This window comes from Terrapene carolina, unplaced genomic scaffold, assembly GCF_002925995.2.
Source record: "Terrapene carolina triunguis isolate 2854851 unplaced genomic scaffold, T_m_triunguis-2.0 Scaffold242, whole genome shotgun sequence".
NCBI lineage: Eukaryota > Metazoa > Chordata > Testudines > Emydidae > Terrapene > Terrapene triunguis.
Genome location: NW_020664593.1, coordinates 9455058 through 9469967, shown reverse-complemented (window position 1 = coordinate 9469967; position 14910 = coordinate 9455058). Strand labels below are relative to the sequence as shown.

The window sequence follows — 14910 nt, the reverse complement described above, 5'->3', positions numbered from 1 at the left end:
TATATAAGTGCTACATGTTTGTTTATTATGTGTGTAATAGTAGTGACTAGTGGGGTCCCAACTGTGCTAGGCACTGTACAACGTAAGAGACCATCCCTGCCCGATGGAGCTTACATTCTAAATAGGCAAAACAAACAAAAGATCAGAGAGAAAACATTATCCCTATTTCATAGATGGGGAACAGAGGCAGAGAGAGATTCAGTGACTTGCCCGAGGCCCGGAAGGTTTCTGTGGGAGTGCCTGGAATTGAACCAGATCTCTGGAGGTGCCCAGTTCAGTGCCTTAACCACAAAACTATCCTTCTCTTCCAGATATACCCCCCCCCCCCCTGCATCCAAGAAGGAACCCCCTGTCTAGCAGCCTGGAACAACCAAAAATTTAGTCCTTAGCACAGCAGCTGTGCCGCTATCGCGTTTTAAGTGTAGGTAAGCCCTAAGTTTGTATCTGGATCTAGAGCCAAATGTCCCCGCTGTTTGAAGCCTGGGTATTTGATAGGGATGGTCTCTCAGAAATCCAGTATGCACAGACTGGTGCATCTGACCTGATGCTGACAATGCAAACTGGCCTCCTGCCTCCATTTCCTTGTAAATGTCACCAAATAACAGAAGAAATGGATGGTTTACTCTCTCGGACTGTGAGTGTCGTTAACTCCTCTGGCTTTTCTCAGCCAGTGGTGGCCCCTGCTATCTGGGACAAGAGCACATGGCTAATTTATGGGTGCGTCCCTACTAAAGTGTGGTTTGGGGCACAGCTGTTCTGAGGTGGTGGATATGAGGATACTGAGGCAGGAGTCCTGGTTTTCATATTCAGCTTCAGCTCTGATGTGCTGGGCAGTCAGTGCAGCTAGGATTTTTAAAGGCAGCTCGGCTCAGCAACTTGTCACCAAGGGGAGACAACTGGGACCTTCAACACACACACACACACACAAAATAATTTTATTTTATTTTTATTTTTTTAGATGATTCAATCTGACTACCAATCACAGTGGGACATCCATGTTTTCTTATTTGACAGCTGCCCTGAGATCCAGATTGTCCTTAGAGAAGGCCCCTTACTACTCTGTCCTTGGCCTGCCCGTACCTCCCTCAGCTTTAGTATATCTGGTGCCCATACCACTGTAGGCCAATGGGAGATGGCTTAGCATTGTGCTAGCCCTGTTCTCAGCTCAGGTTGTGCTGGGGGATATAGGGAGAGCAGGAAATAATTAAAAAAAATAACAGTAATACTTGGCACTGCTGTTGCACCTTTTCTCAGAACTAAAAGCACTTTAAGAAGGTGGTGGTATCCCTATTTTACAGATGTGGAAACTGAGGCACAGACAGGCACAGTCCCTTGACTAAGGCCACCGAATGAGGCAATGGCAGGGGAACAGAACCAAAGCATCTTCACTCCCAGTCCTATGCTCTAGTCACTGAATCACAAGGCCAGCCCAGGCTAATCCAGTCCATAGCCCAAGAGATGTGGGGGAAAGAGGGTTGTCCAGAGAACAGGGTACACTCTCCTGGGCTTCAGCATTCTTCCTCCCGGTCTGTTCTGGCTTTTCATTTTTCCTTCCTCACAGGCCATTCCCACTCTCCTGGAGCTGTAAAGGGCATGTTGATGCCCAAGGGTAGAAAGGGGCTGTTTTCCATTTGGGACCCTCATAAATTACAGGCAGTGTGGTAGTAACAGGAATTGTTTGGCTGGCCCTCATTAAGCAGGAGGGGGCCTAGGTCTGTGGGCAGCATTTCCTCAGTAAAACCTTCAGCTTCTAATCAGCCAACACTTCTGTTGCTGCCTGTGTTTAATGCAAAGCGTGCTTGCTCTCGCTCCATCTCCTCCTCACATCTCTCTTCTGTCTCCTACTCTCTTCCCTCCCCTCCTGACCTCATTCTCTCTTGCCCCCCTGCCCCCATCCACTCCACCCCCTAGTGCAGTGTGTGTGGCAGGGAACTAGGCTGACAGCTTTTTCACCCCACACGTCTGATGCAGCCCTTGTTAATCTCACTATGCTAATGGCCCAGTTCTTTGATTTACTGGGCTGTCTGAAAGGGACTTGGTACCTTCACTGCACTGACAGGAAATTGTTATTTTAACCTGACAGGAAATAATTAAAAAAAGAAAGAAAGAAAATGGTCTCCTTTTTTTTTTTTTTTTTTGGCTGTCAAAGACCTCCCCCCCACCATGACTTTAACCCTTTCTTTCCCAGAACAGTGGTGAGTGTGAGGTTTTGATAGTGTAGGGCTCACATCTTGATGCAAGGGAAAGGGGTGTTTCTCAGTGTAGCTCCCTTCAGGGGAGGAGAAGAGGAAGTTAGGGACATTTTGAGTAAGGTCCCACTACACATTTGGGTAGAAAGATGGAAATCGTTCCCGTGGGACTGCAGTCCTACCAGCGCCTAATGCCAGGGGAAGCACGTACTAGGCATGCAATCGGAATCTAGCTGGGAGACGGGGACATTTCACAAATCGGGGATTGAGCCAGGTTGGTTACAGGAACGCTATTGAGATAGAAATCAGTCTACTTACTTGCCTGTGTTACTGCCACCACCTTAGGACCAGAATTTTCATTTGATATGTTGGGAGCTGAGCGCTTTCGACAATCTGGCTCTGATTGTGCGAGCGACTGAGCATATGAAAATCAGGCTCTGGATATTAACTTCTTTCCATTTTAATTATTTCTTTCATTTCCCCCCATTTATGCTGGCTGTTTACTTTTTGCACTTCGCTCCCAGTTATGAAAGGAAAGGTCGTTATTTAATGTCAGGACTCTGGCTGGGGGTTTGGGGAAGTACCACACCCTTACTGTGTTAAATGTCCTGTTCTTTTCATTCCGCCTACAGCACCATTTAATTGATCAAGTGCCAAATGAATGGATCAGTCTCCATTTTCTGCCACCTGTTGCCCGTCACCTTTCTGCCAATGTTGGCAATCAGTTTTGTAATTGTGTGTGCATGGATGGTCCTAGCTGGGACGGGTGCATTGCACATATCTGCTTGTTGCCTCAGTGCAAAGCCTCTGGCAAGGGGTTTATGGAGGGCTGCAGGGAGGTCCTTCCCCCAAGCACATACTCCAAGAAGCACCCCTTTTTTCCTTCCAGTATTCATTCCTCTCTCTGCCAAAGCTGTCCACATGGACAGTGAACTGAGCTAGTCTGTTTCACTCGCTGTAGGCTTCCAGCACTGCAGGGGAAAACTTAAATCCGACCTGCCAAAATTGTATTGATTGTTTTGTTTTAATTTCCTGAAAACATTTCTGTTCTTGTTAGATCTTATAAAACAACAACCCACATTTTAGGCCTAAGCTACCTGATGATCTTGTCTACACTAGTATAATTAGTACCTGTACTTTAGCAACTGCCAGCAATAGCACAGCTACATCATTGGTGACAGAGGCATAAGCACTTGCCTAGAAGGGGCTCAGGCATTTTTAATGCCGTGCTCTGAGCAGGTTTGGAGATAGCACCTCCTTAGTTCTGTCTACACTAGGGGTTTGGCGTCAGTACAGCAGCAATGTTGTTTGCATTTATTGACATAAGGATATTAATTTTGCTAGTGTAGACACACCTTAAGGCACTAATTACAGGTTTACAGTGCAACAGTTGTGTGGGTGAGTAGGTGATACTCTTGGCAGGAGGAGTCACTGGACAAGTTGTTACTCCTTGGCTGTGGGGGCATGGGAGGATAAGGAGGATGGGAAATAAAGTTAGTATCATTTTCTAACTAGTATCCTATGGAGCTTCCCATGTGTAATGGTATTAGGTCTTATATCCTCTGTATGATGCAGTCACTAAAGAGTGACTTTACCTCATCTCTCTGTGGTATCTGCAAAGCACCTATCACTGTGGTATCATATTGTACATATCAATTTATTATGCAGGTCTTAATTAGATTCTTTCGGTGTCTCTCCCCAATCTGAGGCTGGCATTTGCTTTTTCCCTACCTTCTCTCATTCCTCTTCCCTCTTGCCATTTTCATCTGCCTCAATTACTTATTCTGTGTAGGTTCTTATATGGCCCTCACTGCTGTAGTAGCTGAACATCTCCACAGTCTGTATTGCATTTATCTTCACAACCCCCCTCTGAGGTAGGGAGTGCCATTACCTCCATTGTACAGATGGTGAAATGGGGCTGAGAGAAACTAAGTGACTTGCCCAAGGCCACTCAGGAAATCTGTGACAGAACAAGGAATTGAACCTGTGGGCTACTAGCTACTGGATGCCCTTGCTACAGTATCATCCTTCCTTTCTCAGCTTCATTGTACGCTGACCATGGTATAGAAATGGGATTTACATCTTGGTGTAAATTCTGGCCAGCTTGTGTCTGTCTGCACTCCTCTGGGAAGGGGCTGCACAGCTGGCATGGAGAATCCAGAGGCTATAGAGAATCCCCACACTGCTAGGGACTGAACCTGTCCTCTTCTGCTGCATTATCACGTGGAGCTGAGAGTCTTTGAGAGTCACAGCTATAGTGAGGTAGTCCCTGAGGCAGGCCTTAGCTCATGTATGTCTTGGTAGATTAGGACCAAGGCTTTCAGTTCAACCTGGAAGTGAAGAGAGTGCCAGCAAAGCAAGTGGAGCGCTGAAGTGCAGTGCTCACAATGACCGTGCTAAATGGGTGGTAGCTTCTGTGTGACGGTCATGCTCACACCCGGGTAAAGAAAGATGTAATTGTCTTTCCTGGAGGTAACAAAGGCCTGGATCACAGCGGTATGGTCCTTGTTGGACAGAGAAGGGCACAATCTCCTGACCAGCCTGGCATATCCTCCCCACCACTGCAATCTGCGGGTGATCACACGTATTAAATAGATCTCAGAACTGTAGCTGGCAATTTCCTGAGGTTTCAGATAATGAAGTCCTTTGATAAAATAAAAGTGAGTGGGAATTTGTGTAATAGTTGAAGGGCTTCACTTGAGGGCAATGTGAACACACCCACTTGGGCTGGTCTGGCAGTGTGTCCTGTGTAGACCGGAGCTTCTCAACCTTTTTGATACCAGGGACTGGTTTGCTGCCTTCCTAAAGTGTGTCAGAGAGGTCTGAGGGACTGGCGCTGGACCACAGACAGGTCGTTGAGAAACACTGCTGTAGAGGACATTGTGGGACAGACAAAGTGAGCATGTTATTATATAGATACTGATAAGTAAGGGGGCTGATTCTAATTTATGCTAAGCCTTCTTCACACAAATCTGGTAGTGTAAACAAGCCTGAAAGTGGGTGTAAATTATTTTCAATAGAAATGTATTATAGTTACATCTACTTTGAGGACTCTTTTTATATTGAGGGAGTGACAAAAAGGAACCGTAGTGAAAATGAGAATCTGGCCTGATATATTTATACACCAAATTAATTCAGAGTGATCCCATAGCACGCTACACTCTATCACTACACCCACTTCGGAAAAGCAGCCACTCTGAGGTGGAATGTGGCAGCTGTTTAACAATACACCTCAACACTGCACGATAGTTTAAGATAGGAATTGAAAAAGAATGTCATCTACCCATGGAACTCATCCAGTTGGAAGGCATCCATATATTCCATTTGCTATGTATTTATTTATGATGTGTGAACTGGAGGGAGGAAGCCTGGATTGGCTTGTAGAGGTTGAATTCATCAATGGCAAGATCTGCAGAAAAGCCCTTTCTTTTGAATTGCCTGAACGATACCTTCTATCTCAGCCCTTACCCACTTCGCAACCCCCTCCCACAAAGCATGGCATACACAAATACACACCCAGCATTTCTTGGCCTGTAAGCACCCTGGAGCGTGAAATCTTCAGTCCTAGCTCAGGAACCCCTCTGTTAGAGATCTAATGTTGCCAGGCCTCATGCCTGAAACATTCATGGTATAATTTTCTTTTCTTTTCCCATTAATTGAAATGGACATGCCACATGTGTATGCTAAGCTCAGCATAGGCTGCAGGAGTGATGACTGTGGTGTAAAAGCCTAGGGAGATAGCACTGCTTTGTAGAATCCAGACACCAGGAGGATGCCAGTAGCAATTCGCCAGCTGATAATGCGGCTCTTCCGGTGGCAAAAAAATGTAGATTTCTTTGGTACTAATCGTCTCCCTTGTTGGCCTCCATAGTCTAGTCTGTCTTTGGCTTCTCCTCTGACACTACAAACAAGGGGACCAGCCAGCCAGCTGGTGCCAGTAATTAACACTTCTAAGCAGCACGGTCCAGCTGGCGATTTCCTGTGCTAAGAAGTGCTACAATTAGTACTCAAACCCCTTGCACATATCCGCACATCATACAGGAGGAATGTCTCCTTTCTTTAAGTCCTTTGCCTTTGGTTGCAGGTGATCTTGGTTTGACATGCAAGAGCTGGGTGGAATGCTGTTGGCAACAAAACCCTGGAGCCACCCTACACTGCTTATTTATTGGGGGTTCATTCCAAATTCAGATTAGGTTCATCACAAGGGTGTCTGAAATTTGTGACTCTTGCAAGCAGTGCTGTGATGTTCTGAATCCAAATCGCGTGAAGTTCGCTGGGATGCAAACCTAGCCAGCACTCCGAGCTGTTTGGCCCAACTTTTCTCCTTTCAGTGTTGGAGTCCTTCAAACCTGAAATGTGCATCAAGTGGGGAAATCTCTATGAATTGGAGCTGGAGACATAGATCCAGGGATGACATAACAATTTCTCCTTGTAGCCTGTGATAAATGCCGTTTCCAAAGAGCATGTGTGGGCCCCTTCGCTGCTTTTCCCAGCATTTAAACCAAAACGCTGTCTTATAACCACAGCCACGGAGGGAGGCAACAGCATTTGGCAAACAAACTTCTTAAGTGGCACTTAGCTGGCAATGTTTGCTTTGCTCCTGAAAGAGGTATCTTGTACACTGATAGCCTAGCACAGTGTTCAGTGGGTGTCATTTGACCTGGGGTGTGTGTAGACTTCTACAGGGAGCTGAGGATGTGTCCTCCCTTGGGAGATTTTGTATATACCTGAGACTTGATGCAATGGCTGACCAGCTGTGTGACTTTGGACCGGTCACTTAGGGCCAGGCTTACGGAAGTGCTGAACATACACTATTGCAGTTGAAGTCAATGGGAGCTGCTGATCAGTATACTTCTGAAAATTATACCCTTAACCTCCCTGTGCCAGAGTTTCTCTCTCTCTCTCTCTCTCTCTCTAGGAAACGAGGGTGATAATACCCAGGGCTTTTGTGAAGCTTCATTAAAGTGTGTATAGCGCTTTGAGTGACTCCTCTTGTGGAAAGTGCTAGAGAAGTGTGGTTATTCGTATGCCCCTTATGCTACTACTGCTCCCCTAAGGAGGTTAGGTAGTACTGGAGCAGCGCAGGGCATTGGCTTGCACCCTTCGTCCTGTAAAGAGTGCCTGTAGGGAGGCAGTGAAACCAGAGGTGCCTATGGTATCCGCCACTTCCCAGGGTGGGGAGTTGGAGAAGGAGGCACCACACATATACCTACCTCTGTCCACCCTCTCGGACCTTCAGTCTCAGCCATCACTGGGGCTTGTGGGCTCCTCTCTATAGAGACTTGGGAGGGCTGGTTGAGGAAAAAGCATCTGAGAATCATGTTTGATCATCTCCCTCCTGTCATCCGCAGGAAGCCACAGGCCCTGAGGCGGCTTATGGGAGCCCCGCCTAGGTCCTTCTGCCCCAGGCTGCGCTGCATGGGATGACAATGACCCCGGGAAGGAAGAGACCAATGGCTGCCGTCGCTTGCCTGATCCTAGCAGCTGCTGGCTGCTTTGCTAATTTGGGTGAGTTTTACTCCTTACCCATTTTTATACTCTGCCTTGAAATAACTGCAGGCCCTTAAGGTCTCCAAGGAATGGACCCTGCTTCCATCTCAAAGGGATCAACCCCACCCCGTCCTAACGGGACATTCTCCCCCCATCCCACCCCACACACAGGCTGCAGGAGGCGTTATTGACCCCACTGCTTCATTAACCTAACGGACAGCGCCCACCGCTGAAGGGGATCCCCCTTCTGCTCACCTGGTCGAACAATCCATTCCCATTTTGGGGTGATTATAGTATCCACAGTCCAGATAGTCACTCCCACACAACCTGCTCCTTCTTGCCATTCCTTGATGGTCGGTGGCAGTGGAGAAGCATGTCACAGGGGCTGGGGAGGGTCTCCAGCACTCAAGAAGTTGTGTGACAAGTGAGAGCTCCAGGCTGCCTTTCCTTCTGGAAACCTGCCCCAGTGCAGAGGAGGGTTCAGAAAGGACCCTTGAGATCAGTGGGCTCCAGTTCTGCACTTGCCGAATGCGCAGTACACAGCAGATTCCTGCTGCCTGACCACTTACTGCCAGCATAGGATCCAGCAAAAAGGAGATAAACCATGCGGTTCAGTGTACTGCCCACAGCTCAAGCCACATCAAAATGAGCCCAGGAGAGGGATCAGGAGTTGCATGTCTGTAGCTGAGCCAGGGTGAGTGGCTGTCCACAGGGGACAGCATGTTTCGTGAGCAGGCAAAATTTTGGTGGCTCTGGCCCCAGTGTAGTCTTTAATCTACCTTTGCTCCAATGCCTGGACAAGCCTAGCCTGCCTCCTGCATGCTTTGAACACCCAGTTCCTCTGTGTCCTTCTCCTGGAAGCTAAGCAGCTCTCTAGGAGCTCAGGTTTTTCAAGTAGTCTGTTATCCCTAAGCAGAAGAGCTTCTCCATCTCATTATTAGCCACTGCAGCAGCCTCAGTAGTGACTAGAGATGGGGGTCTGAACCAGAACTCTGAATAACCCAGAGGCTTTGAGAGCAGAATTATGGCCCCAGCTTTATGATGGACCAAACCAAACCCCTGGATCCAAACACACACTTAAGCTTTGGGGTGTTCAAAATCCAGAGCTGGACTTTTCAGCTTGGACCTCTCTCTACTTGAGACCTAGTCATTGTACAGTTCCAAGACTTGCTCTGCGTGAGGAGAGTGGCACAGGGTGTTTAGTGTAACAGTGGAGGAGATCTCCCTCTGCTCTTCTCTGTGCTGATGCTCATGTGGATATCTTGTCCTCGCCCCCACCATGCAGGTGAATCTCTTCAGGTCACCGTCCAACCTGCTTCCACCGTCCAAAAGTATGGTGGCTTGGTGAGCCTAAGGTGTGTGGTAGAGCCCCCGAAAGTCAACGTTACCTGGAGGCTGAATGGGAAGGAGCTGGTGGGGTCGGATGAGGCGCTGGGGATCCACATTGAGCTGGGGAAGCTCATCATCATGGCTCTCAACAACCACACCGTGGGCCGGTACCAGTGCATCGCCCGCATGCCAGAGGGAGTTGTTGCCAGCGTCCCAGCCACAGTGACTTTAGCCAGTGAGTAGTTTTTTGTCTTCTCCCGTCCCCTACTCTGCATTTGATCCCTCTTATTGGTTGGGCCTCCATTTGGGGGACTGGCAGCCTCTGAGACACAGTGGGACAGGCTGATCCCATGGTGCCACCAGGCACCCCTGCTCATGCTGGGATCCCCAGTGTGATCCGAAGCTTCTGGAGTAGTCCCTTGGCCTGGGCTGTTTTGTAGCATCTTTGACACACAGGCCTGCCGTGTTCTACCTTAGCAATAGGCAAAGCGATCCTTGTACGTGATAGACTGCAAGCTCGTATCATGATACCTTCTAAGGGTAACTACATAAACCAATGAATAACGTAATATTTACCTGTACCTACCGTATGTCTGCACTTGAGCTAGATTAAGTGATTTATATTTCTCCATCTGCCTGGTTCTCTTCCTGTGTCTCACGGTATCACTCTTAGGCTTTTCTAAGGCACCTAGGTATCCTCATGGCATCTGACTTCTCGGTTGAGACTATATCAACAAAAAAACTTCTGGAATCTCTCTCTCCACCCTGCAGTTGCAGGGTGAATATAGCTATGGGCTATGTTATAGGACACTGCAAGCCACATCACCTCTTGGACTGTGTAACTTACTGATCCATGTGTGTTACCTGTCACCACCTGTACCCGATTCACAGAGGAGGAGTCTGTTAAAGCTCTCACCTAAGGAGCTGTGCTCTTTAGCTCAAGTTGCGGTAGCCCTGCATTTTCAACAGGAGGTCCCCGGTTCAATTCCTAGCGTGTTGGCTGTCACAGCTGCACCATGGATCAGTGCTTTGGTTGGTCACATGGAAGGTTTCTCTTAAGCCCCCCTATTATGAAGCTCTCAAAAGCTGTCCCTTCTGGTGTCCTATGGAAGAGTTAAGATCACCCACAGAAGGAGGGGTAAAGGAGGAGAGAAAGGAAGGGGTGAGGTAAATAACCAATACAACCCCAACAAATGCTCAGGAGAACGGAAGAGAGGCTTTGGGATTGCCTCCTTCAGATTAAAAGGAAACTCTGCTATTCCAGGCCGGAGAGAGGAAGGGCTCAGAGGGGTTCTATTGTATTGTTTAAGAGAGGCGGTGCTTGCGTACAGCCAACAGGGGTGGGGGTCCGGGCTCTTCTTTGAGCTCCTCTCATGTTGTGGGGGAAGTAGATTCATTTATTGGGAGCATGGGGGGCATGATCATACTCGGATGCATTTTGTATCAAGGCTTGTCTCTCTAAGGGAGGCTTCGAGGTGCCCTTGTTCACACCCGAGTGTCTAATATTATGTTGGGTTGTGCTTTCCTTTCCAGAGGGCATTTCTGACTCACGTTGCTGTGTTATTTGTATGGAGGGTCGGGTCTTGTATCAGGGCTGGTTGGGTTGGGGAGACCTGAGATCACGGAGCCACATTAATTTTGGTCCATGTGTCACGCTGTGGGGCTGCGCTAGTACCTCAGGGTATAGCTCCTCTCCGGTGGCTACCCTCATATTTGAGTGTGTCTTGTAGGAAAAAGATTCACAGACTCCAAGGCCAGAAAGGACCATTGTGACCATTTAGTCCGACCTCCTGCATAACACAGGCCAGAGAACTTCTCCCACGTAATTCCCACAGCGGATCTTTTAGAATAACTTTGAAGCTTGATTTAAAAATTGGTCAGCGATGGAAATTCCCCAAAACGAACCCTGGTAAATGTGATGGGGGACACATCTCCGAAGGGCGTTCATGTTTCAGGCTGGGATCTACGCTCAGGTCAGAGAGTGTGTTGAGTTAGGGGTGCGTCTCGACTGGGGCAGCACACTCAGTTTGGGGTACACCCTGCGCAGGGGAGGCACTCATGTTGATATCTTGAAGCCACCCCTACCCCCGAATGCACCTTGTATTGAGGTTAGGGTTGCCAGGTGTCCGGTTTTCCACCAGAACGCCCGGTCGAAAAGGGACCCTGGTGGTTCTGGTCAGCACCGCCGACCGGGCCGTTAAAAGTCCAGTTGGTGGCACTGCAGGGCTAAGGCAGGCTAGTTCCTACCTGTCCTGGCACCGCGCTGTGCCCTGGAAGCGGCCAGCAGGTTCGGCTCCTAGGCGGGGGGGCCACGTGGCTCAGCGTGCTGCCCCTGCCCCGAGTACCGGCTCTGCAGTCCCATTGGCCGGGAACTGCAGCCAATGGGAGATGGGGGGGCCGTGGCTGCGGGCAAGAGAGGCACATGGAGCCCCCTGCCCTCCCCCCCCCCAACATAGGAGCCGGACCTGCTGGCCGTTTCCGGGGCTCAACGCGGTGCCAGGACAGGTCGGTAGCCTGTCTTAGCCCCTGCTGCGCTGCTGACCGGGAGCCGCCCAAGGTAAGCCTGTGCCCCAACCCTGAGCCCCTGCCCCCAAACCTGGAGCCCCCTCCTGCATCTTAAACCCCTCATCCACGGCCCCAGTCCAGAGCCCATACCCCCTCCTGAACCCCAACCACCTGCCTCAACCTGCAGCCCCCTCTTGCACGCCGAATCCCTTGGCCCCAGCCTGGAGCCCCCTCCTGCATCCCAAACCCTTCATCCCCGCCCCCTCCAGAGCCTGAACCCCCAGCCCAGAGCCCGTACCCCATCCTGAACCCCAACCCTGTGCCTCAACCCGCAGCCCCCTCCCACACTGCAAATTCCTCGGCTCCACCCCCCAGTTTGGAGCCCTTTTCTGTACCCCAACCCTCTCATCCCTGGCCCCACCCCAGAGCCCTCACCCGCTCCCACACCCCAACCCCCTGCCTCAACCTGCAGCCCCCTCCCGCACTCTAAATCCCTCCACCCCACCCTCTAGCCTGGAGCTCCCTCCTGCACCCCAATCCCCTGCCCCAGCCCAGTGAAAGTGAGTGAGGGTGGGGAGAGCAAGCCACTGAGGGAGGAGGAATGTAGTGAGCGGGGGGGCGGGGCCTTGTGGCAGGGGCGGGGCTAGAGTGTTCGGTTTTGTGCGATTAGAAAGTTGGCAACCCTAACTGAGGTGGGGACATGGTCTTCTTGAGACGCTGACGCTGACGCTGGGGGGAGGGGCGTTCAGAGGTAACACTTGTGACAGGGCGTGTCTATGAGGAGATTGCCATTATCCGTAATACCCAATTGATAGAGCTCCTTCGTAAACTCCCTCAGTTGGTCCTGGGAGGAGGCACGGAGGTTGCTGGGGAAGGGGATATGTCTAAGAAATTGAAGGAGAGAAGATGTTTGTGCAAAACGGGGGCCGGCTTTGTGTTAAAGCCAAGAACTATTGGCTTGTCATCAAGACATTAATCAGAAGTGAAATGTTTAGGCCGGGCTGGGTAGGAGGAGAAGGAGCGGGAGAGTGGAGTGGAACAGCAGCTCTTGCTCTTGGAGGCTGGGTGGGAGGGGGCTGTCATTGGGTTGAAGCCATCGGGGGATTTGGCCTGGGCTTTGCACTTAGATTAAGTTTTGGAGAACACATTCCAGAGCAGAATGGGGGCTGTGTTTTGCCGGTGGGCTGGCCCAGGAGGGGAGCGGAGAGGTGGATGGGATTACCGAGGGCATGGTTTGTATTTAGGAGAACAGTGCACGCACGCTCCTTAGTACGGTTGTTTGCTTTCAGGCCTCTCTTAAATGTCGTTGCTTGGACAAAGCCATCGTTGTTCAGTTTACCTGGGTGCTGCCTTCCCCCTCCGGCTCTGGTGACTGAGGGGAGACAGGCATCCTTTGCCGAGGCTGTGATCGAGCTGCTAGTGTGCAGGAAGTCCCCACCATCCTCCCTGAGACAGACTCCAGCTATAACCACGTCCAGTGCTGTAGTGGGGCCCCAGAAGTTGGCCTAGTGTTGATTCAGGCCCATGTATACTCCATCCCTGCCCTCACCCCCACCAAGCCAGAGAGAACTTGGGGTGAATTGTTATGCCTGGGGCTTCCAGTTAGCACAGGCCTGCCAGTGTGACTGAATATTAATAACAGCAGTTACCAGGCCTGACACGAGGTGTAGAGAACAGGTAGATAAATGGTCCTTGGCCTGAGCCACTGAGCTGGAATCAGGGAAGGGGGAGGATGAGTGAGACCTCCCCATCGCCACAAGTGTCTTGCCACTGAGCGGAGCTAGGAGGATCAGATGAGTTGCAGAAGGAGGGTGAGGGCTTAATGGGCTTTGTTCCCACCAATAGGGGGATGGTTATTAATGCCATTGAATGGGTCTTGTGAACTGATGGAGAAGGTGGGTTAAATAAGTGAGAGACAGTAACCCATTGTGGAGCCCTCTGTGCTTCATGGCTTGTCCCCTGAGAACTCATGTCTTCTTCCCACACCATCGAGTTTCAGCGCCGTGCAGGGAAGCTGCTGGGCCTGCTGGATCACTCTCTGGGGCATCTGGCATTGGCCACTGTCGGAAGACAGGATACTGGGCTACATGGACCTTTGGTCTGGCCCAGTATGGCCATTCTTATGTTCTTATCATCTTGGCACATGGCTAAGTGGGCAGCTCCCACCATGATCCCTGCTGTCTTTGGGCAGAGGGAGCCATGAGAATGGACAGAGTGAAACCCACTAGGGGGCAGAGAGAAGTGGGGAGCCCTGGAACAGATCCCACCTTGGGAAGAGCCCCGGATGGAAGGGGGAGAAGATGGAACTGAGGGTGGGACATGAAAGAGACAAGCAAGGAGCAGCACTTTTCGGGGTACGTGGCTGATTGGCACGCCTGAGCCGATCTCTGATCAGGCTAACTCAGAGGACTGATTGAGACTAGCAGTTAATTCCGGCAGTAGAGGTAAAGCTGGCTATAGTTTTATAGCCCCCAGGAAGGGAGAGATTTGTGAAGGGGATGGAGGTGGAGTTCTTAAAGCAACAGAACAAGGATCACTTCGCCAGTGTTCAGTTCAAGTCTTCAGATACGGTGCAGATGCTTTCTGGGTGTATGTGGCTGGGGTGCTAGAAGGGTAACTTATTGGAACTGGAGTGACGCCCCCTTCTCTCTCCCCTCCTCCCCCGCAAACACAAGCCCAGTGCATAGAACAGATGGTAATGACCTTGATCACTACCAGCCTAAGCTGCATTGGAATAGGACATCTAGAGAGGCTCCATATCCAATTCCCAGTCCCTTGGGCTGTTCCAGGTCCTAGCCCTTATGTTGAGAGTGATTGGAATCCAGGGCAGCCTAAATGGGGCGGTGCATGGTCACGGGGGCTGAAGGATGGAATGAGACTCTGTAAAGGCTGCCTGACTTTAAAATATATAGCACAGCACTGGGTGTAGGAATATAGTCTTTCTTCTCTTTGCCTCACACCCAGCTCCCCTTCCAAGCCCCTTTTTCTTGTAGTCTCCTAAGAATGAAGTGCACTCTGCACTAAGTGGGTGTGACTCCCATGGAATGCTTTGGGAGGGATGACAACAGTGGTAAAAGTTACATGTTGCTGAAGATTAGTCATCAACAAAGGCTTTAAGCACATGTTGAACTTTAAGCATGCAAATAGCCCTGTGGAAGCCAATGGGATTACTTGCATGCTTGAACTGAAACGTGCTTTGCTGGATGAGAGTGAGTGGATGGAAGTGGCAAAGGAATGGACCGTGCACTATTCAGCAGGCACACAAAATGAGCGTAACTTACACAAAAAGACTGATGAGGGGGATGTAGCAGGAAAAGCCACTAACACAAAGGTCAAAGACAGTACTGGTGTAAGCTGGAGCAGCTCCTGGGGACTTCAACTAGAGTTGCACCTATTC

General features: G+C 50.1%; 1 protein-coding gene across 6 annotated transcripts in view; it reads left to right on the top strand.

Annotated features, from left to right (window-relative positions):
- Positions 1-14910, top strand: part of BOC (BOC cell adhesion associated, oncogene regulated) — an 81501-nt gene that overhangs the window by 36449 nt on the left and 30142 nt on the right. For all 6 annotated transcript variants that reach the window (XM_024202357.2, XM_026657382.1, XM_026657380.1 and 3 more), the window contains exons 2-3: positions 7541-7697; positions 8965-9243. In XM_024202357.2, coding sequence (XP_024058125.2) covers positions 7613-7697; positions 8965-9243 — 364 coding nt within the window. In that variant the 5' untranslated portion in view covers positions 7541-7612. The remainder of the gene's footprint in view (positions 1-7540; positions 7698-8964; positions 9244-14910) is intronic.